Source organism: Carcharhinus amblyrhynchos, chromosome 11, assembly GCF_965287045.1.
Source record: "Carcharhinus amblyrhynchos chromosome 11, sCarAmb.v2.hapA, whole genome shotgun sequence".
Lineage (NCBI taxonomy): Eukaryota > Metazoa > Chordata > Chondrichthyes > Carcharhiniformes > Carcharhinidae > Carcharhinus > Carcharhinus amblyrhynchos.
The window spans coordinates 47,952,665-47,977,904 of record NC_137334.1 but is presented as its reverse complement, the minus strand read 5'-3'; the positions used below and the strand labels follow the sequence as shown (position 1 = coordinate 47,977,904).

Sequence of the window (25,240 nt, the reverse complement as noted above, 5' to 3'; positions counted from 1 at the left end):
GTTATTCAATACCTTAGCCATATCCTCATCCCCTACCACTAGGTCCCCTTTCTCATCCTCTAAAGGACCAACATTCACCCTAGCCAGCCTCTTCCTTTTTATATATTTATAAAAACTCTTGCTATCCTTTTTTATATTAAGCGCTAGCCCAGCTTCATAGTTTCTCCTACCCTTCTTTATCAACTTCTTTGTCAATCTTTGTTGACATTTAAACCTCTCCCAATCCTCTTCTTGCCCACTACTCTTAGCTACTCTAAATACCTCCACTTTTAATTTAACACTTTCCTTCACCTCCTTCATTATCCACGGCTTATTACCTCTCTTCCTACTATCCTTTTTGACCATCGGAATAAATTTCCGCTGAGCACCAAGAAAGATCTCCTTAAAGATCCTCCACTGCTCCTCAACAGACCCTCCCTCCAACGCGCTCCCCCAGTCCACATTCGCCAATTCTTCTCTCATCTTACCGTATTTCCCTCTATTCAAACAGAGGACGTGTGTCCGGGAACCCACTTTCTCCTCCTCCATCTGCACCAGAAACTCCACCATACAATGATCACTCTCCCCAAGAGGTTTCTTCACCACAAGGTCCCTAATTCTACCCGCCTCATTACATAGCACCAGATCCAAGATAGCTCGCTCCCTCGTCAGCTCCAACACACACTGTTCAAGGAAACTATCCCGGCAGCATTCCAAGAACTCTTCCTCGAGCCCCCCGCGTCCAACATGGGTCGACCAATCAATATGCAGATTGAAATCCCCCATAACTATGGCCGTCCCATTCCTGCACGCCGCACTTATTTGCACATTAACAGCCCGCCCCACCTCCAGATCATTAAAACCCATCAACCCGCGTCTTAAAAATATTTAGCGAGGCAGCCTCCACCACTTCAACGGGCAGAGAATTCCAGAGATTCACCACCCTTTGAGTGAAGAAGTTCCTCCTCAACTCTGTTCTAAACCGCGCCCCCCCCCTTTATCTTGAGGCTGTGCCCCCTAGTCCTACTGTCCTTTCTGAGCAGGAAGAGTTTCTCCACCTCTATCCTATCCATCCCATTCATCATCTTCTATGTCTCAATGAGATCTCCCCTCATTCTTCTAAACTCTAACGAGTACAAGCCTAGTTTATTCAGCCTCTCCTCATAGCTCAACCCCCTCAACTCCGGCATCAGCCTAGTAAACCTCCTCTGCACTCCCTCCAAGGCCAAAATATCCTTGTGTAAGTGCGGCGACCAAAACTGCACACAGTACTCCAGCTGCAGCCTCACCAATGCCCTATACAGCCGCAGCAAGACCTCTCTACTTTTATATTCAATCCCCCTCGCTATGACGGCCAGCATCCCACAGTAACTGAAGAATGGAAAGTCTGAAAGGAGATGGTTTGGGTACACAGTAGACATGTTTTCAAGAGGTGGCAAAGCAAGGCATACAAAACTAGAGATGCCTGAATGGTCAAAGATACAGATTAAAATGAAACAGGAAAAGGAGGCTTATGACTAACATAAGGATTGTAGAGAACCAAGCTGTACGCATAAAGTAGAGGAACCTTAAAGTGGGAATAAGTAGGGCAAAAAAAGGCTATGAGAACAGACCAATGTCGAACATACCAGAAAGTATTCAATAAAAAGTACAACGGCCAAAGAAAAGTAAAACGATTAGGGACAAAAAACTTCTAGAGGCAGAGGATATAACAATGATGCTAATGAAGGAGATGCTGCCAATGTAGCAGCAAAGGAAGAGGTAATAGTGATGGGATAAAATAGACAAAGAGATACTTAAAAGTGGGGGTGCTCAAAACCAAGTGTTATGCGGTTCAGACGTATTAGGATGACTATCTTTTTGATTTGCATTAATGACCTGGACTTGGGTATACAAAGCATAATATCAAAGTTTGCAGATGACGACTGGGATTCTCCAGAAAAAGTTCCAAGTGCTGAATTCACGTAAAAACTGAATGAATCTCCCACCTTCAGGGAGATTCATGCTGAAAATCCAGGGGTGAGGCCTATTCCTGCTACAGAAGCTGGCAGCATAGTGCTGAGTGGGCCACAGCACATGTGCCAATCTGTCAGAGATTGGCGCAAGCGGAGTAGCCCCACACTGCCGCCCTCCCAATTGTTGGCCACGGACATCTCCCAAAGCCCCCACGGCAGTACCAATCAGCCCCTTCTCTCCCTCTGCAGAGTGGCTGTGGGACCATAGTCACATCCCCGGCCCCACCCTTGTGACATTGCCCGAAGTCCAATGGTCAGTGTCAAAGTGCACCTTGGGCACCACCAGTTTGCCCTTAAGGCAGTGCCGGGGGCCAAGCTGGTACTGCCAAAGACTTCAGTTCCGGGCCAGCTAATCAGATGTAAATGTTGATATTAATATTTAATTTAGCTCCATGCCAATTTCCAGTGCAGAGCTGATGCCGCTGGAAATCTAGGCTATGGAGATGTGTGGAGGTCATGGTGCCCAACACCTGAAACACAGCTTTCAGAGAAAACAGTAATTTATTTGTATATTTGTACTTTTCAAGTTAGTATACTGTATTTTTGCTTACAATGCAGCCTGTTCCACAGCGGAGAGACTAAATGCAGACAGGATGACTGCTTTACAGAACACAGTAAAAAGTCTCACAACACCAGGTTAGGAGTCCAGTTTATTTGATAGTAATCACACAAGCTTTTGGAAACGGTGTTCCTTCAACAGGTGTGTGGAAGGTTCTGATCAGAGAAGGGCATATAAAGTCACACACAGTTTACAGGATACTGATTAGAATGGAAGTCTTTAAAGCAAACCTGCTATTCAAGTCTTAAAGATACAGACAATGTGAGTGGAGATAGCATTAGCATACGCTAAAGAGATCTGTATTGTCTCCAGACAGGACAGTAAGTGAGATTTTACAAGCCCAGGCAAATCATGGGGGTTACAGATAGTGCGACATGAACCCAAGATCCCAGTTGAGGCCATGCTCACATGTGCGGAATTTGGCTATCAGTCTCTGCTCAGTGACTCTGCACTGTATGTCATGAAGGCTGCCTTGGTTGGACTCTAAACTGTTGTTGAGAGACTTATTACTGTGTTTACCCCAGTCCAGCGCCAACATCTCTACATCATAACAGAATACATCCATTCAATTCACAATCAAGACACTGAACTGGCTTTTTTAAATATCTGCTTTACCCCCACTCTGACATCCATGTCACTAGCCTTGTATGATGTTCCAATTAAGCTCTACCTAAGGTTGAGGAACAAGTCCTCATCTTTTGATTAAACATCCTACAGTCTTCTGGATTCAACACTGAGTTCAACAATTTCATATCTGCTCTCTAGTACTGAATGGCAGCTATTGCTAATGATTCTGCATTTTCCCATTTACTCCTTCTACAGTCACATACTTTATTTCTTAACTGTCCTATTACCATCATTTCTCAGTAGCCATATACAGAAGACAGCAATGACCCCTCTGCTAAAGTAAATACATTTTTTTCCAGTATTTGTTGCTGTCCATGGAGGGTGGTAGAAGCAGAAACAATCAATTATTTCAAAAGGAAATTAGACAGCACTTGGCAACAAACTCGGAGGGCTATGGAGACCAAGCAAGGGAGTGGGATTGACTAGATTGCTCCGTAAGCTCTGATGTAAATGACTCTATGCTTCGTCTGTTTTTGTCCTGTACCATCATCCCTACTGTCATTTAGTCTCTTCTCCCTTCCACTCTATCACATTTCTTACCTTTATTCCTTCCATGTCCCATTACCATCATACACCATTATCTCTTTCATCATTCAACTTCTCCTGTCTTTTGCCTCATCCCACTTTATTTCTTTTCATCCCTACCTCACCCCACTTAAGTACAGAGACTGGGAAGTGCCTCTTCCTCTTTAGGCAATTTCAATGAGATGTCCATACTGAAATGCAGACATCTCACACATTATTCCTCACCAAGGTTCAGGTAGGAAAATTTCACTCTGAATACTCGTGGATACGGTCTCCTGCTGAGAGCCCTTATTTCGCTCTTCCAGCAGCTTGTCCTATTTTGCACGGTCTCTGTTCACTCTACACATCGTGAGTATTACAGAATCATAGAATCCCTGTAGTGCGGAAATCCCAGCGTTGGACTGGGGTAAACGCAGTAAGAAGTACCACAACACCAGGTTATTGAGTTTGGGTCTTCATGTGCCCTATGTGAACTGAAATTCCACTCACCTGATGAAGGGGTAGCACTCCAAAAGCTAGTGGCTTGTGCTACCAAATAAACCTATTGGACTTTAACCTGGTGTTGTGAGACTTCTTACTGTTTCTATCTGGGAACAGGCTAAGCATTTCACATTGCCATGGAGATGGACAGTAAAGGGTTGGGGTGGGGGTGTGATGGCTAGGAAAGTCCTTTTATTTACTGTATCTCAGATGAATGGATCATGCTGTGTCATGAGCAGCTGGAAGGCGGCGGTGAGAGAATTTACCAGCAGCTGTGGACAAGGACCAGAGGGCCATCAAGAACCACATGTAATAGCACCTTCCTCTTACCATTTGTCTATGCATGCAAAAAAGCAAACCAGAATCAACTAATTCAGTTGGGTATGTGACTTTCATGTGGCACACAGTCTCTTTTTGTCCTACAAAGGTATCACAATCTTATTATGATGTGGGATCATGGATTTCCCTGGTTGAATAAATTTGGTTGTAAAAGCTTCCAGCATACCAGCACAACTATGAGTTTTTTCTGCTAAATAGGCTTAAATATTCAGTCTTAGAAAAAAGTTTGTTTTTGTACGTGGCTTCAAAGACTGCTGCATCAAAAAGGAATCTTGGGCAACTGAAAGAGTATGATCATGACCAAGAGTCTTTTGGTGCATAGAGATGTTTTTCATTGTTAATAATAACATTGTTAATAATTAATAACAGAATAAAGAATCAGTTGCTCAATGAGGACATTGGAGAACTTATTATCACCTTGAAAAAGCTGTCCATTCATTGTCATTTTGGGAATTTTAAGAGTGACAATTGGGAACAGATTTAGGAAGTGAACACATTTGCAATATGTTGCCAACATTGCCAAAGTTAACTTTTAATATAGCTGGTCAAACACTATTGTAAATGGTGGAAAGTAACAACTGCCTGTCATCTGCTGAGGAAAATAAGCTGCAACTGAGTAGGCAGAAGGCCCCAGTGACAGCTGTTAGTGGTGCAACAAAGTCCCATTAACTGTGCTCAGGCCAAAATCAGAATTGTCCACTTGTGAATGTAGAGTCTTTTAGCTGCAAGGAGGATCACTTGGCCAAGGCCTGTCAAAAGAATGTAAACAGAGGAAACACTGGCAAAAGGAAACTGCAGTCACCACGAACAGTCAGACATATGAACCAAAGCAGAAGGATATCCAGTCACTGTAGTCCAAGTTGCTTTGAATGAATGTCAATGAGGTCATAGAGTCCCCACAGTACAGAGGGCTATTCAGCCCATCAAGTCTGCTCCAACTCTCTTAAGAGCATCATACCCAGGGCCCAGGCACGCGTAACCTCACACATTTACCATAGCTAATTCACCTAACCTATATCTTTGGTCTGCAGGAGGAAACCGGAGCGCCCAGAGGACGCTCATGCAGACATAAGGAGAATGTGCAAACTCCATACAGTCACCCAAAGCCGGAATCGAACCCAGGTCCCTGGCGCATGAGGCAGCAGTGCTAACCACTGTGCCACCACGCCACCCCTACTAAAATGTAATTCCCCTATGCTTTTGCCAAACATTGAGGATCTATTCGTGAAGTTGTCAGGAGGCCAGATTTTTTTCAAAATTAAATCTGACAATTCCCTATTTTCAACTTGAGTTAGACAACAAGTGTCTCGATTTGCATCAATGATTGTAAAGTTTCCCACTTGCCATGATTGATGTAAAGACTTCCTTATTCTTGTACTCTAATCCCATTGCAATAAAAGCTAACATGCCATTTGCCTTCCTAATTGCTTGTTGTATCTACATGCTAACTTACTGCATGAGTGCATCCAAGTCTCTGTGAACATAAAGGTATAAAACTTAAATATTTTAAATAATATTCTGCTTTTCTATTCTTACTGCCAAAGTGAATAACTTCATACTTACACAAATTACACTCCATCTGCTCTCTCATTGCAACTCACTTAACCTGCTTATATCCCCTGGTAGCGTCTTGATATTGTCTTAACAACCTTACCTTTCCACTTAGCTTTGTACTTAGGTACATTACTTTCTGTCTCTCCGTCTAAATCATGCATAAAGATTGTAAATAGCTGAGCCCTCAGCACTGATCCTTGCAGCTTTCCACTTGTTACAACTGCCAATTTGAAAATGTTGTTTAACCCTACTCCCTATTATTTTGTTAGTGTCACAAGTAGGCTTACATTAACACTGTAATGAAGTTACTGTAAAGATCCTCTAATCTCCACACTCTGGAGATTGTTCGGATACACTGAGGGAGAATTTAGCATGGCCAATGCACCTAACCAGCCCATCTTTCCAACTGTTTCCATCGTTCCAAATCGGAACATCCAGAGAAAACCCATATAGACATGGGGAGAACATGCAAGCTCCACATAGACAATGTCCTGGGGTGGGAATCAAACCCGGGTCCCTGATGCTGTGAGGCAGCAGCGCCACTGTGCTGCCCATTAACCAATCCCACATCCATGATTATATACCACCTACAATTCTTTTCTTGGGTATTAGCCTCACTTTTGGCAAGTTACTGATTTTTTTTAAAAATCCAAGTAGACTACATTTTTTGGCTCCCTTTTATCTGGCCTATCAGTTAGATCCACAAAAAACTCTAATAAATTTATTAATCACAATTTTCCTCTTGAAAATTCATGCTGCCCATACTAATGATTCTATAAATGCATTGTTAAGACTTCATGAATAATAGATTCCAGTATTTTCCCAATGACTGTATTAGGCTAACTGGCCTATGGTTCCCTGTTTACTCTCTCTCTCCATTCTTGAATAGTGTTAATTAACAATCCACTTGGACCATTCTAGAACCTAATTAATTTTGGGAAAATCGTAACCAGCACGACTATCTGGTAGCTCTGCAGCTACCTCTATTTGAATCCTAGGATGAAGATCAGCGAGACCTGGTGATCTATCGGATTTTTTGTTTAGTCCCTTAGGTTTCTCCAACACTTTTTCAACACTCATATTCCAAACACCAATGGCCCTCAGAGAAGAAATTTCTCCTCATCTGTTTTAAAAGGGAAGCTGCTTATTTTGAACCAGTGTCCTCTTGTGCTGGATTCATCCACGAGGGAAAACATCCTCCCAGCATCTACCCTGTCAAGCATTCTCAGCATCTGCAATAAGATCAGGAAGAATTGTCACCAATGGTGAAAGGATCCAGGACTAAAGGGAACCAATGAAACGTGAATGGCAGAACCAATTATAACAAAGGAAAACTTTTTTTTTTAAATACAGCAAGTCATTAGTACTCAAAGTTTGGTGAAGGCGGATACAACCGTGGCCTTTAAAAGAAAATTGGATAATTATCAGAGGAGTCAAAACATCTGCAGAGTTATGGGTAAAAGGTGGCGTAGTGGGAATGGCTGACTTGGTCTTGCAGAGAACCAGAGAAACATGATGAGCCAAACGGATTCCTCTCCTGTAACCTTTTCCAAAAACATCCCAAACTGTTTTCTGATGAATTACTCCTGAAAAAATATTCTACAAACTCACCTAGTAAAGTATCTTTACCAATTTTGTTTGTCCAGCCTAAATAAAGGTTAAATTTTTCATGATGATTACATTGCCTTTGTTACAAGCTCTGATTAATTCTTGCTTAATGCTTTGTCCAATGGCATATCTACTCTTTTGACAGCCTAGAAATTATTCCCAACAGCACTTTCTGATCCTTGTTAATCACCCATACTGATGCTACTTCCTTTCTTTTAGGCTAAGAAACTTTCTCACTCCTGTCCTAATGTCACTCTTTACCATCAGGCCTACTCCTCCAGCTTTTCCATTCTGCCAGTTTTTTTTTAAATGTTCTGTATTGGAATTCGTTTCCCAATCTTGGTTACCTTGTAACCATGTTTCTTTCATGGCTGCAAGAGATAAGTAGTAAAAAAGTACAGTAGTATAATGTTGTTCCAGCTTATTCATCTGTTTAGAAGAATGAGGGGAGATCTCATTGAGACGTATAAGATGATGAATGGGATGGATAGGATAGAGGTGGAAAGACTCTTCCCGCTCAAAAAAGACAGTAGGACTAGGGGGCACAGCCTCAAGATAAAGGGGGGGCGGTTCAGAACGGAGTTGAGGAGGAACTTCTTCACTCAAAGGGTGGTGAATCTCTGGAATTCTCTGCCCGTTGAAGTGGTGGAGGCTGCCTCGCTAAATATTTTTAAGAAGCGGGTTGATGGGTTTTTGATAAGAGAAGGGATTAAGGGTTATGGGGAGAGGGCGGGAAAGTGGAACTGAGCCACGACAGATCAGCCATGATCTTATTGAATGGCGGGGCAGGCTCGAAGGGCCAGATGGCCTACTTCTGCTCCTATTTCTTATGTTCTTATGTTCTTATGTTCTAAATTGCATAGCATACATCAATTCATTAACCTCATGGTGTATAGATTAGTGGCTTGTCAGACAACTACTGCTCCAATTTTAATACTGTTTTATCAACAAACATAAGAACAAAAACCTATTTACATTAAAATTAAATATTACTAATACTTATTACAACAGGAATCCATTGGAAATACAACCATGGAAGTAACTTTAAACTCAAAATTACGTGAAGCAAAACTGTGCTCCAATACTTTTCTTATATTATAGTCCTCACAAGTAGAATGAGAGTTTCGAAAGGGCTAAAAAGCTAACAAAAGAATGTTTACATTTATGTGATTTTAACAACAGCTTTAATTTATTTAAAATGAATGGATTAAAATAGCAAACAAAGAATATCAGACAATTAATGCTGCAATCTATAATTTCTGCGTTAAGACCAACAGAAATGGATCAATACTTTGACTAAATAGGTTGGTTCAGGAAACTTATTGAACAATGTAACATTCTCAATACTAAATTTCTAATTTGAGTTTCACAGATGTCAGTTAAACACCACGTTATAAAAATGCAGCATCTCTTACATGGTATGGATTTTTTGAAGCATGTCTTTATTATTATATTAATGTATAATTTTGGAACTGTGTACAGTTCTAGGATGAAGTGTGTTTAAAGAATTTCAATCTAATAACATTATCTCATATATATAAGTAAATGCTCTAAAGAATTCCACTTCAGTATTTCTTGCAACACAACGCTATCAGCCTCTCTTTAGCTGCCATTTTCTATATCAAAATAAGAAAATCAAGCATTGTAACAGATGGGGAGAAGTTCAAGGTATTAAATCCCAAATCACCAACTATGCCAGATCACCATCCTTTCATAATTCAGCCCCTTCTGTTGAAGATCTGAAAATATATTCCAGACAGATGACATGTTAACAGAATCATTTCATGGTTCAGTGTTTTCTCAGTATGATTTATCTCCATCTGCAGGTATTGGAGGGCCCTATTCAGGAGATTTATGAGTAGCGCCCAAGAATCCATTTTAATAAGGGAGACATTGTGCCACATGGAGAAGCAAAACATTAATGTCTGGCCCAATATGGGTATCTAGCTTATGTTTGTAAACTGAAATTTATTATTTCTTTATATAATTCTCTTGATTCTAAGAGGATCAAATGAACATGTTTTCAATACCTCTATTAATTCTTCAACAATTCTCCAATCTAGCTGAAACAAGATTTGAGCAAATTATATAACAGAACTAAATACAGATGATGCCATCATCTTTTTGTTTTTGAAATAATTCAAAATAGGAACAGTTTTAGTAGGTATTTGGAATTTCAACTGTTTGATGGAATTTGTCAATAATTGTGAATCTGTATTCTCATCTGGACTATAATTCTCATGCCCTATTTTACACAAATGTAGACGAAACAAGATAAAGTACAACTGAATATCAATTTTCTCACACCATGTCATGTTCATTTCTAGGTTCTGGGTACGGTGGATGGAGATAACATTGTGTTGCAGAGATCTTTCCACCCTAATCTAAATATGAATAGGAGCTAATCAGAAATGCAAATTGTAACCAAAAGGGCCTGTGATAATAACTGTATGATGGTGGAGATAAAAAGGTCAAGGCTTGTATTATTACGGCTTTTAAATTCTCATCAGCAGTAAATAGCTATGGGGAGGAAAACGGCAAAGAAGAATAAGTTATTTCTGATAGGCAAATGATTTGGACTCTGGCAAAAAAAATCCTTGGCAGTCAGCTTTTCATGCTTAATCGATCATCTGCTCCCTTTAAAATGGATGCAAAATTACTTACCATTTAGTTGCTTAAATGTTTATCACATCATATTATAAGTACAGTGAAAATCCATTGAAATAAATAACTGAGAAAAATAAGCTAATTTCTAGTCCTGGAAATAGCTCATTCTAATTCCTTACCACCAACTTTCAACTTTCTCTATTTGTCGGCAATATTTCTAAACAATGCACTTCACAATTTTACAAAAAAAGTTTCACAGCTGGATGCAATGTAAGATCCACATCCCTATTTTGATTGTTTTTTAATTTGCAATTCTGAGAATGAATGACCATGGGTAACACTGATGTAACACATAAGAATCTTGTAAACAAGCAACTTCTGCATTTAAAGAAGATAATGAACACAAAAAGAATTTCATTGCCAAAAACAAATCCTTAGGATTAAGTTGCTTAAGAGTGTAGGGATATTTTACTGCATGAAATGAAATATATAAATATAAGTTGTTATTGCTTTTGAAGTTTAGAACCTTTCTTGCAGTGATTCTTTTCTCTGACTGATACAAGCTTACATTTACTTCTGCAATTTAAAAAAAACTTTTATGCTGCATAGAATTTGCATGCTTATAATTGAATTGACTAGATTGGTCAGAAAATTGAGAGCAATATATTTTCAACATAAGCTGCACAATTTTGTTACCTACAAGCATTTCATTTTAATACACAACACCATCATATCAATTTCTGTGAACGTGCCCATCATTCAGATCCAGTTAATGAATTAAATATTCTTTCATTAAAATGAGCGTTTCCTTTCATTTTTTCCTATCTTTTTTGTATCAATTTTTTGGCTCATTAATTCTTCCTCTTTTTCTTCCATCAGATTCTCAATGTTGTCACCTGGACCATGCTTTTTTTTCTTCAGACAAAAGACAGGAAGCTGGACTAACCATAGTCTGGCCCATTGACTGACAATCTAGCTAGAATCAAAAGCTGTGCATCAATGGAGTAGGATCGATCATTAGGCTTTTGTTCTTCTCAGAATTGTATTACAACACTATTGCAAACTGTTTTATTTAAGGGGCTGCTTGAGAGCTTCTGAAACTTGCACACTCGAGAGATCACACAAACAACACATCCATAGTGTAGAATTCAAACTCAGATACTCTAAATTGGAAGTGAGTGCATGCATTCAAGATACATCCAATATTCAGTAACTGAAGAGTTAATGCGCAATTCATTGGCAATATCTCATTTAAATAAAATAGCTAAAGACTCTACATATGGAAAATGTCTCATCATTTGCTATTTTGCAGCAAAGATTTTCCAGATCTTCAAAGTGTATAACTGTTTGCATTGAAAACCTTCTGATTTCATAATTGGTACAATTTTTCATACTTTAGACATAAGGTTGTAAAGCAATAGAAGCAAGCCAAGAGAGCCATCTAGTGACATACCTTGGAATCTTAAAGAGTGCTTTCACAGGATGCAGATCAGATAACGGTGGCTCACCATCACCAAGTTCAATTGCTGTGATACCTAATGACCATACATCACATCGGCTATCGTATGAGTAGTCCAATTGCTGTTCACAAGCAATGACCTGTTAATTAATAATACGTTAAATTTCACAGGTTTATTTGTAATTCTGCTGGTAGTTAGATTTGCACATGCTAGAATTTTGTCTTCATCAATTATATAAAGGAAGCAACGTCAAATTCATATTACAGCTTCATGACATAGGTCATTGCCATTTACCTAGAAGCACATCATTAATTATTATGCTGGCAAGTACCACATACACAAAATATAAAAACTGATCATTAGTATTCATTCTTGTCAAATCATAACAGAACTCCAGTGTGTGCAGCGTAAAATAGTCATTGCTGTAAGCCATATAGCATTGTTCTCAGCATTATAACATTAAAACATCTTCTAAAGTAAAACTCTTGCATATTTATCACCTTTATTGACACAAAGTATTTTTAATAAACTATGTGCATATGCTCATATCCATATCAAGCAGACACAATTGCATTATTTCAGAGAATATCAAAACTCTATCTAATGTGCTTAGATATTTTGAACAATCAGAGATTATCTCCCAACTTGGAATTCTGTTAACAAGAATGCAATTATCTTCCTTGGGAATATGTAAAATTATTATAGCACATGGAAAATCCACATTTATTTTTCACATGCAGCCTTCTCAATATACAAATGATTTATTCCTCTGCACAAGTGCAACAAGATCAAATTGTCATTACTGAAGACACAGGCCAGGACTGGAAATTCCTGCCCAAAGTCAACGGACCATTGACTGGTCCATCAAATTCTCCGTCCCACCTGCGGCAATTCCTACCACAAGTAGGACTGGAAAATCCCAGTCATAGATGCAATGAGAAGGGACTCCATCATATATCTGAACCACTCTTTATTGATAAAATAAATACAACTTATTACTCAATTTTACTTTGGCCCAAATTAATGATACAAACATACATCTGCTTCCCTGAAAGTGATTACACAATCAAAATAATTTTTCCCACACCAATAAACAAAGCATTTTTCTGATACATGAAAAATGTATGTTTGCACCATTTTTACGTGTGCTTACAACACATATATATTGCTGTAGAATTAGCATCAGGGCTTCACAAAATAAAGCCTTTTGATGTAATGTTTTGGAAGTGAGGAGTTCTACTTAACTATCCTACTGTTCTTTAGAACATGCGGATTTGCAAAGGGATTGCAAGGTGTCATAACGTTATCAGATTGCTGAATGTCTAGAGTTGAATGTAGTGTGCAGTTTCTACAGACGTTAGTTGCTCTTCATTTTTTGTCTAAGTAACATACATATATCTATTGCTTTCATTGTTCATATTATTTTATGTGCATTTAATATTTTCATTAGACTTAATTTTTATTTGTAAACATCAAGCTCTACGAAAACCCTGTTCTTGGATTTAATATATTTATACGAAGACTTGACTCAAGGATCTGAAAACAGATCCTGTACTCTGAGCATGTGCAGTGTGTACAATTTCCCAGAAGGCATCAATGACATTTTAGCTAACCAAATGAAACAGTGCTTGTTTCTCAATCTCTAACAAAATGCAACACAATTGCTTCCCAAAATCATTTGAAAAACTAAAGCATAACATTTAAAAGTTTTATACAGGTATTTTTATGAAGTGTTTTTGTGTGAAGAAAGAGAGACTGAAAGAAAGATAGTGGTCAGGATTTTTAAGATTGCGAAGTTTCCCTTCACGAAACCCGAAGAATCGGTGAGGAACACATCCCCAATGATACTAGCTGCCTTGCAGTCATTTAACGCTCTGAGGAGCATTAATTAGCTGGAGGTGGGACTTATAACTTTCACTCAAGAGGAGGTCCCACTTCAGGGAGCTGCCAGCTATTCTGATCGGTAAGCAACTCGCTAGTGCCAGATGCTGCAGTAGAAAGGTCCAATTCAAAGCAATCCCCAGAACATAAGTACCAAGAGTTCATGTTAAGGCATATATGGGGGGGTCTCAGGGGCAGGGAGAGGAAGGGGTAGACTTGATGGAGAGGCCAAGGAGGGAGGAAGAACTTAATGGGGTTAGCCCTCATTTGTGGGTGGAGGGGAAGGGTAGTTGATGTTGAAAGGATGCTGCTGATGGAGGTGCACCACTAAACTTAAACAGGGTCAATTTTCCACACTTTTCCCCTGCCCCTGAACACCTCCCCAAAGCCTAAACAATTGTAGCCAGGTAAGAATAAGCCCTTATGTGGTCATTAATTGGCCACTTAAGGGCCTCAATTGGGGCAAAGGTCTGAGGGCTGACCAGGACTTGCCTGTCTTACCGCAAAACTGCAAAGAGGTCAGAGTGGTCGGGAACCCAGAGGGAAGGCCATCTAAAGAATTGCACATCCTCTCCCAGCCTGCAAACACACCAATGGGGAATGTAAAATTCTGCTACAGACAGAAAATTCCAAGAACTAATCGTAAAATATCAGAGGATCAGAAATCGGACGGCCGTGGTAACAGCAGTATACTAGGATCACATCCACTGCTGACCCCACTAGACTTTTCATATGCTGTGGCTATTTTGATGGCTGCTTCATTTTTTGGACATCTATTTATCACATGCTACTGGAAATTCCAGTGCCTCTACTGGGGGTGGGAGAGGGATGATCAATAAGAGAAAGAGTAAATTAAATTCTTTTTTAACTACTTATTTGTTTTTACATGGTAACTTTTGATAGAGCGAACAAAAAGTTGGAATTAATCAGCATGCTTTGCACCTTTAGAGGAGGACAAAAGAAAAAATGACAACAGGTGAACAACAACACAACTGTCTATATTTTTCTCTGAGCTCATATATTTATAAGATGCTGGAAATCTTAGTTTCGTTTAACTTTAAAGTTCATCATAAAATTCTAATGATTTATAAACCAATCAAAATTTATTACAGTTTGTATCATTTATATTATGGCCACAACTCATTTTATTTTACAGATTTTATTCACTGAAAACTTTATGAAGAATCCTATAGTCATAGTTAACAATCTTCCCAATTATGTTGGTGCACATAGGTTAAAAAATAGGCTGTAACATGAGGGTTGCAGGGTGGAATAGTGGTTAGCACTGCTGCTTCACAGTACCAGAGATCCAGGTTCAATTCTGGCCCGGATCACTGCACAGTAGGCATTAAATAATTCTTATGTATGATACTAAAACAAAATAGATTCTTTCTCATCTCAGACCTGAAGTTTTCAGTTTGTTAATAACAGATCAAATGGAAACTCAAAAATTTCATTTTGCATCCAACATAGATCCAACTGAATGAATGAGAATCTTATTGGCAAAGTTAGGCTCTCTTCATTTGATAAATTACTACAAGCTGATGTAGAGGATCTATTAATGTGCACGAGACATCCAGAAGAAATCTTGAAAGCCAATATACGTCAGATTTTGAACACCAATATTCACGTTTTGATCAATGCACTAAATTAATTTAGATACCAAAGAATGAATGAATTGCAAAGGTTACCAATTCATGGTTGACATAAATTATGTTAACAACATTTTTTTTATGGTTCCTCTGGGTTTTTTCCCCCTTCATTCCATTACTATTACATAGTTTACTAAAGTTTACTATGTTGATCAGAAATTCCTGCTAGAATTTTACAGCAAAGTTGCCACAAGTATACAACCAAAAATGACTGAAATGATCAGAAACTAGTTTGCACTGATAACGAATGGAGTTAAATTAAACTAGCTTCCAGCTGGTAACGCTGAGCTGTCAATTCCAAAATAGTGGAAAAGAATTGCAATTATTTGGTTTGATTAAAAAGCTCCAATTACTGAAAAACACTCTGATTGTGTTTTGCACAGCTGTTATTATTTTATTGTCGTTGTTGGTGTATAACTTACAATCAAAAGTTGGGACTAATTTAAGATAAATTTAAAAGGAAAGACAATTGGCAAACACCAGTAAGGAACCAGATATTGTAGACAAAGAGACACGGAGAAATAATGGCATTTAGGTTTGGAAATAAATTAAACATTCACATAGCTCTAATTCTACCTGTCCTAACTCAGTTATCAAATCCCCACTATTTTCTCCTTCTGTGGCCACAGTCATTTATGATGCATCATAGGGTTCCATCCTTGATTTCTTCCTATACAAAGTACATATTATGCTCAGCAACAACATCCACAAGCACAACAGCAGCTTTCACATGGACAACAACAATCCACTTTTTGCACATTGGATATAGGGTCAACTAACATTATGGAAAAATCCCTCAAACTCTCAAATTATCATACAACAAATCTCCTTTATTTTACCTGACTAGGCTACCACAACTCTGCCATCAAGGGTATCGGAAACTCTATTACACAAAGCACCAAAACTCTGTTATACAAAGGGTATCAAAATTCACAGCTTGGACCTAAATACTACCCATTAAGAAGTGACATGATCAGTATCTCTCTTAGTGGATTCCAATGTCCTCTTTGAGTTCCAGGCACAGAGCGCTACTTCTTCCTGATGGGTGTTCCTGCAGGTTGTTGCTCCCAATGTTTCGCTGTTTTTCCTTTTCATGCTCTCAGTCACATACTCGCAGGACAGACAACAACTGCACCATTTGGTCACAAATGCTCAGGGGGTTGTATTACTCTCAGGTGATTGAGTTTCTGGGCATTTACACTCACAGGGATCTGTATTCAATCACTGTTCACCCGAGGCATAGCAACAGCCATGTTTTGCATGAGTTTACTGCCCAATCAGCTCCAATGTCCACTCCATGACTTCACATTTGTTCTTTGCTACAGGCCACAGCAGTTTATGCTGCTCCCACAATTCTTAGGCTGATACAGAGTGAGACTTTTTAACCATCAAGCTTTGCTGATGTCTTTTCGAATACCTATCAGGTTAACAATTCTCTACTGACACTGTAATTCATTCTATGCTATTCAACTGCTTGCTCACTTTTACCCTTGGATGAGACAAAATGCCATACAACTCCATACTGGCAATTTTCAGCTCTCACTTTGAAGAGAATCAACTTCCATGGGTGCCACATAGACTGAAAGCAAAGCTGCACAGATATTGCATTCTATTTTAAACTCTAAGCTGTTCTCTGCCATCTCTGGAATACTATGCACTTGCACTGCACCACATTCCTTCTGCTGTTGAAACTTTCATTTGCTATCTTCATCTAGAAATTGATTTTATCACATACTCCTCTTGCAACCATTCTCTCCTTCTGCAAATTTTGATCCCTCTTCCATTCAAAATCCCACACGCCCATCAATTACATCTTCTGAAAGTGCCATTGGTTCCTTGCCCCAGAAAATCCTGTTTAAAATTGTCTTCAACTTCAAATTTCTCTGTGGTTTTCTTCACCTTACTTGGGAAACCTTCACCAGACCAACTTTTCAGTCTGCACGTTCCTTTCTGGGTTGCTGCTTTTTTCTCTCTCCTTCTGCTCCACCATCAGAGGCTGATTTTTCAGCAATATTTTGCTCTTTAAAATGTTCTTAGGAAAATCATTTTGGCTTACTATGTCTCCTTGCCTCCTTCTTGAACGCCCTTCACTCTGTTCATTCACCTACTGCTTAGTGTATATCTCTGTCCCTTGTAAGATCCTCCAAGACATCTGTCTATGAGAGGAGGTTCAATATAAATGCATCTTGTTGCTGGGAGTGTCATTTAACTGTTGAGTTGAATTTTGTATTACAATTCTAGAATATTTGATCAAATAGGTTTCTGTTCAAAACCGAACTTTATTTTTAAAGCACAACAACTTTACAAATTAACCTCATGTAAGAGGCTTACTGATAGAGCATTAAAAACTTATCTCAAATAACTTACAATGCCATTAGACTGGGAAGAATGAACTATCTATGGTTAATTGAGGAAGGTAAGGATGAAATCAAATTGAAAGAAAAGACATGCAATATTGCAAAGATTAATGATAAACCATCAGATTGAGAACATTTTGGAAACAAGAAAAGGTTGACTAAAACAAATAGAGAGAAATTAGAAAATGAGCTATATAAACACAGACAGTAATAGTTTCTAAAGGTACATAAAAACAGTAGCTAAAGTAAACACTGGATCTGTAAAGATTAGACTGTGAAATTAATAATGGGAAACAAATGAATGGCAGAAACTTTGAACAAATTTGTTACACCTCACTTCATGATATAAGAGACTAAAAGCATACTGATAATGGTAAAAAAGTCAGGGGGCAAAAGGAAGAGAGAAACTTAAACTGCTCATTATCACCAGAGAAAAAGTTCTACGCAAACTAATTGGACCAAAGGCTGGCAGATCCCCTGTGCCCAATGGCTTACATTTTTATGTCTTTAAATAATGTCATCAGAGACAGTGGATGAAGTGAGTTGCAACTTTCCAAAATTTCCCAGATTCTGGAAAGGTCCTAGTGGTTTGGAAAACTACAAATTTAACTTCTAGTCAACAAAGGAGGCAGAAACAAAGTAGGAAACTACAATTCAGTTAGACTAACATCTGTTATTGTGAAAATGCTGGAGTCCAACATTAAGGAAATAGCATCAGAACATTTAGAAAATATTGACTCTTATTAATTGTATGAAAGTGATACCAAGCTTATTTAAATTTAGTAGAGTTCTTTGAGGTTGTAATGAACAGTTTGGATAAAAGGGAACCAATGGACGAAGCATATTTGAATTTAAAGCATTCGATAAGAGCTCAGCGTGCTATGGGTAATACAGTAGCATGGATAGCATATAGGGAATGGCTATATTTGCACCAGAGGCAGTACAAAGAAGGTTCACTAGGTTGATTCCGGGGATCGCAAGGTTGACTTCTGAGGAAACAGAGAACAGGTAGGGCCTATACACATTGGCGTTTAAAAGAATGACAGGCTATAAGATTCTAAGGAGGCTTGACAAGATAGATGCTGAGAAGATATTGCCCCGTATGGGGAAATCAAGAACTAGAGGACAGTTTCAGATTAAGGCATTAGCCATTCAAGACAGAGGTCATGAGGATTCTTCTTTCAGAGACTTCTGAATCTTTGAAATTCTTTACTCCAGAGAGTAGTAGTGATTGAATCATTAAATAGATTCAGGGTTGAGACAGACAGATTCTTGAACTATGAGCAATTTAGGATTATAGGTAACAGGAAGGAAAGTGGAGTTAAGGCCAAGATCAGATGAGTCATCCTCTTATTGGCAATGGGCAGGCTCAGGACCGCATTGGCTTACTCCTGGTCCAGTGTTAATTTGGGTTAGAAAACCAGTGGTGTGTGGAAATTAGCTCACAATTTTTCTGCAATTAGTCATTTTTTGGGAGATGAGCAAATTTTGCACTGATTCTGAGGGGGACAGGGCATAAACATGCTGACAAGCCCAGCATTGCGTTTTTAAAAGAGCAACCCAATCCCAAAGTGAAACTGAGGACCACTCCCCTCCCCCCATCGACATTGGGAACCACCACCGAAGGTATAATATTCCTCCCTTCCCCAAAACGTATCGCCGGCCTGATCTCCCCCCACTCGAAAAATAGATTGACGGCATTATGTCCCAATGGGTCCTCCTTCATGCTTCCCCCTTCATTCTCCATGCTCTTCATGTGCTATTGCCTTAGGCCTCGCCCTCTTGGCACTGGCAGGTTGCATGTTGGAACTGCAGGTTAGAACTGCCAGGTTGCCAGTTGGCCCTGTCAGGTGGGCATCGCTCAGGCATATTGCCAATTAGCCAGGAGCTTGAATGGCCTCTGAGCCCCCTAATGTGGCCATCATGCCTCCACTCGTGGAGACTGGAGTTGATTTGTGCAGGTCGGAGAATCCTGGGAGCAGGGAGCAGGCTTGAAATCAACCGGGCATATTTAAATAAATATTGAGTGAGAACCATATTACTTCGGGTAAATGCACTAGTTCCCTCCCCCACGATTCTCTGACCCCACACAGCCCCAACATGATCTGCACCAGGCTCATTGCAGCCTGAAAATTACCCCTCCTTATGTCAGTTTAAATGTTGTCTTGATCATAAGTCATGAAGGCTATCGAATGTGTTGCTAAGAAACTCAGCACAATTAATTCATTTCGAAATGCAATGACTTGCAAGCAATTATTATACTTAGTTTTTTTTTGCTCATCTATTTTGTGTAATACAAAACACATGGCACCTTTATAAGAAATTCAATTGCTATGTGTATTACATCATTTCTGACTACAAAATTAAAGCTGCATCATGAAAGATAACAAATGATTTAATGCTGAATTTTGTTTATAGAAACATTTCATGGTGAACACAGTTGATATTGGGATTTCAGAATGCTTTTTAAAAGAATCCGCATTAGTAATTAATGACTAAATTCAAGAGATAAAATAGGGGTTCATGTATAGCATAAGAAAGTTGGCTTAAAAACAAGAAAAAGAGCCGCCTATGTAAGCGTTCAGCTTTCAATTGTTTAGCAGGTATCCACATTTAACTGCATCGGCTAGAAATTTGCTCAGTTGCACAAACCAGTAAAATCCTATGGAATCAGGTTGTTTGCTCTCCCATGTCCATAGTTCCATGCAATTTTTAATGTATATTAATGATTTAGCCTATAGGAATTATGGCTAAATGTCAATGTCTTCAAGTGTTACTAAAATAGAGAGTCAGTAAGAAAGTGAGGAAGGGAAGTAGGGGATGTGGATACCTGCTAAATAATCATTGTTAAAGCAAAAAACCAGAAGAGGAAAAGAGCAGCTTTAAGCCTACCTACCTGGAAAGCAGTTAAAATTGCCCTTGGGGCTTGCCTGTCAAGATCCCACCTACTTCCCACAAGTTCAAATCTGAACCTATCCCTGCTGAGCAAACTAGGTGAATACTCATTGGATATCAGCAAGGTTGTTCTTTAAATATGCAGATTGGGCTCTGGTGATATTCTCAGGGCTCAACTGTTATATTAGCCAGAGGTCTCCTGAGGTTTTGGTGGCAAGTTGGAAAGAGAATTGCAGGAAATTCTCTGGCTATGACTGGATAAGTAAGAGTGGAACCAGTCAAGGGCTGTACTACTCAGCTGAACAATGGGGGAAAAGATTGACAGGAGGATGATGTAGTCAACAAAGTTAAAGGCCACAGATAGGTTGAGAAGTTTCAAGAATAATACATTACAATCGCAAAGGACATTATTTGTGACTTTAATTAAGGTCAATTCAATGCTGTGATGGAGTGGAAATCTTACTGGACAGGTTCAAACATGGAGAGCAATACACCCAAGGAGTGATGCAAAGGTGGCAGTTTGCAATATCAAAGGACCAACAGGTGGATTTCTTCAAGAGGGGCTGATGGTGGCAGATTTTGCCAGTACTAATATTGCTGGTTATGGGCTGCACACTGTTTGGGAGGGCCATAAATCCACTGTTTCACTGCCACTAAGTTCTTAAAGGAATTGTACACTTTTCAAAGGTGACTTAATGGACAATACGTTACAACAGGTAGCATCACAAAAGACAGAGCACACCAGTTCACTGCTACAGTCATTGGAGGTGCTAACAGAGCAGATCTTGACACACATTCAAAGAACTGCAAGAACAGAATAAATATAGAAAATAGGAGTAGATCATTCAGAGCCTGTTCTGCCATTCAATTAGATCATGGCTGATCCTCTACCTCTACATCTTTCTTCCACAATGTCCCCATATCCCCTGCTATCTTTACTATCTAGTAATCCATTGATTTCTGCCTTGAATAACCCACCGTCATAACTGGATGCTATATTGAAAAGATGCCCAGCACCTCCATTCACTGCTATGATGTCCCAAAGCTCAGGTTCGTTAGAAATCACCATCCTGAACTCTGGAGGTAGTCCCAGACATTCTTTAGGTGAGTCCCAACTTCTGCATGCCATGTTGTTGCCAATGTGTTCTGGACAGGTGTGTTTTCCCACTGGCATCACAGAGAATCGGGCTTGGTGGGGAGAAGGGGAGAAATTTAGTTCAGGCCTTCATCTGCATCCCGTTTGCAAATCAGTTCAATGCCAGCCACCAGCTATTTCTCTGATCAATCTCAGCAGGCACCAGCAAAATGTTCTCATTCTTCTAAACTCTAGACAATATAGGCCCAATCTCCTTGATCTCTCCCCGTAGGACAATCCTATCTTTCTTTGGGGTTGCTGGTCCTACTTTGCTATAAGTTCCTAACTTCAAGACTGGATACTGTTACCAACATCATTGGCAGAAGGAAGAAACACTACAGAACTTCACCCATCCAATTCTGTATTCATCACATAGACAAAAAGGATAGGTGGGGATTACATTTTTATCAATTTGTCATTCAAGGGTAGGATAAAAGGCCCCCATAAGGTAAACACTCTCATTTTATTTGTGATTTTGCTGCTGTTATATTTCCAAGTTTTGCCAGATTTCCTTTCAATTGCTAGCTTTCTAAGCTGGTTCACCCATAAATCTATGCCAAAGTTCTAACAACCTAAATCAGCCCGTACAAATAGTGAGGAACATTAATGTCTACAAATTGGCCTTGAAAATCCATGGCCATTTAGCATATTGCCTCTGCAATTATATGGGGTCAGGGGCGCGGTGTGTGTGTGTGTGTGTGTGTGTGTGTGTGTGTGTGTGTGTGTGTGTGGAGTTGAGCAAGGGTCACTCAACTCCCCATGACCCAAGCCATCATTATAACCCAGTATACAGATACTACAGGTTTACCATCGGAAGGGAGCCACCTAACCTAGCAGTAGATATAGAACTTGACCAAATCCTTGCATAATTAAAAACAGATTTCTAAGAAGGGATTCCCTTAAAGAAAGGAACAAGCTGACTTTGCAGCTTCCAGCACCGAGTCCCTCACTTCATCCCCTACCCACACCATGGTCACTAGTCCATGCTGCACCATCTCAGCCAGGCAGTTCATAACTGTTGCAATAGCAGGTAGATCAGATGCAGACTTGATGGCTTGGGTGTCTACCATGGTGTAGCATTCTGCTCTGGAGTTCAGTACGCTTTTGGTTCAAAACCCAAGAGAGCTGAGTAAGTGGGCTTACAATTGCAACGAAAGCCAGTGGTGCTAGTGTTCAGGTAAGCTGTTAATCCAAAACCACGTCTACCCTTAAATGGATGTAAAAGATCCAATATTGCTGGTCCATGGGAGCTTGCTGTGCGTGAAGTGGCTGATTTACAAATTTTCCACATTAGAGCAGCAATTACACTTCAAAAAGTGATGAGGCATTCTGGGATGTCCTGAAATCATTAATTTTAAATGGAAGAAATCCTCTCCCAATTCTTTTTCCCCTCCCTCCACCCACAGCTTCCTCATTGCTGCCAGAAAATTTAGTTGGATCAGTAGCAGCTGCTGGCCAGGACCTATAGATTTTCAAGAATTTTCAATTCTGCTGTGTGGCTCACTCCTGCTACACCAGACTGCGCCCTACAACCAAATGGCTTCTCAATCCATCGAATGAACCATACAGCGGGCCTCAGTCACAGCTAGAGGAGATGGGATCTGCTTCCTAATCATCACCTCATGGTGCCTAGACATAGGAACACCGGCAAGTTTCTGCTTCCCAGACCTAGAATACCTGATGCTAAAATACCGCCCCTACTACCTTTCGTGGGAGTTCATCTCCATTATCCTGATGGCAGGTTACATCCCACCCCATGCAGACATGAAGATCACGCTGGACAAAATATGCACAGCTACAAAGAGCCTTGAGACAAAACTTCCCGAGGCCTTGTTCATCATGCTGTGGGGCTTCAATCAGGCCATACTCAAGAGCGTACTACCAAGTTACCAACACATCTCCTGTTCCACCAGAGGCCCAAATATCCTAGACCACTGCTACACAAATATCAAATATGCCTACCGCATTATCATCAGCCCACACTTTAACAAATCAGACCACAGGCTGTGCTTCTGCTCCTGGTTTATAAGCAAAAACTGAAGTGGGAGAATCCAGCAAAAAAAAGTCACGCAATGTTGGTCTGAGGAATCAGATAATCTCCTACGGGATTGCTTGGAGGCAGCGGACTAGCTAGTATTTAAAAACTCTGCGACCAGCCTGAATGAGTGCATTACTACAGCAACTGACTCCATTAGTAAGTGCGTAGAAGACTGTGGGCTAAAGAAGCAAATCCGCATGTTCCCCAACCAGAAACCATGGATGAACAGGGATATCCACTGCTTACAGAAGTCCAGATGGGAGGCGTTCGAGTCAGGCGGCCCTGACCTATACAAGAAAGCCAGATACGATCAAAGGAGATCCATCAAAGATGCCAAAAGACAGCACCGGACAAAGCTAGACTCTCAGGCTAGCCACACAGACACCCGCCGACTGTGGCACTGTTGTCAAGACAAAACAGGCTACAAGATGAAGACATGCAAAATCGCCAGCTCCAACGCACTCCTCCCTGATGAGCTCAATGCATTCTAAGCCCACTTTGAGCAAAAGGTCAGCACGAGCCTGCCCTCCACCCAGGAAGCCCTGGATGAACCTGTATCTGGAGTCACCATTCTCAAAGGTCAATCCACAGAAAGTGACTGGCCCAAATGGGGTACCCAGACAAGCACTCAGATCCTACGTGGGTCAGCTGGCGGGGGTATTCGCAGACATCGCCAACCTCTCTTTACAACAATCTGAAGGTCCCTATCTGCTTCAAGATGACCATCATCTGGTACCCAAGAAAAAAACCAAGCAGCATGCCACAATGACTGTTGTCCAGTGGCTGTGACATCCATCATTATGGAGTCTTTCAAAAGGCTAATCATGGCACAAATCAATTCCAGCCTCCTGGACTACATGGAAACACTACAGTTTGCCTACCGATGCAACAGGCCCACAGCAGAAGCCATCTCCCTGGCCCTGCATTTAACCCTGAAACACCTAGATATCAAAGATACCTCTGTCAAACTCCTATTTATTGACTACAGCTCAGCCTTCAACACCATTATTCCCATGAAACACATCTCCAAACTCCGTGGCCTGGGCCTCAGCTCCTCTCTCTGTAACTGGATCCTGAAGTTCCTAATTCACAGACTACAATCAGTAAGGATAGGCAACAACACCTCCTCCACAATCACCCTCAACACCAGTGCCCCACAAGGCTGTATATTCAGCACCCCGCTACACTCCCTATACACCCATGACTGTCTGGCCAAATTCCCGTCCAATTCGATTTTCAAGCTTTGCTGACGACCACCATAGTGGGACAGATCTCAAACAATGATGAGGCAGAATACAGGAATGAGGTAGAGAATCTGAACTGCTTCAGCAACAATAATCTCTCCCTCAATGTCAACAAAACGAAGGAGATTGTCATCGACTTCAGAAAGCGTAGAGGAGAGCATGCCCTGGTCTACATCAATGGGGAAGTAGTAGTAAGGGTCGAGAGCTTCACATTTTTAGGTGTCCAGATCACCAACAAACTGTCTGGTCCCCCTGTGCTGACAATACAGTTAAGAAAGCCCACCA

General features: G+C 40.2%; 1 protein-coding gene across 7 annotated transcripts in view; it reads right to left on the bottom strand.

The window, feature by feature from the left end:
* myo3b (myosin IIIB) overlaps positions 1–25,240 on the bottom strand; it is a 542,791-nt gene that overhangs the window by 444,580 nt on the left and 72,971 nt on the right. For all 7 annotated transcript variants that reach the window (XM_080199029.1, XM_080199032.1, XM_080199033.1 and 4 more), the window contains one exon: positions 11,747–11,892. In XM_080199029.1, the coding sequence (XP_080055155.1) occupies positions 11,747–11,892 (146 nt within the window). The remainder of the gene's footprint in view (positions 1–11,746; positions 11,893–25,240) is intronic.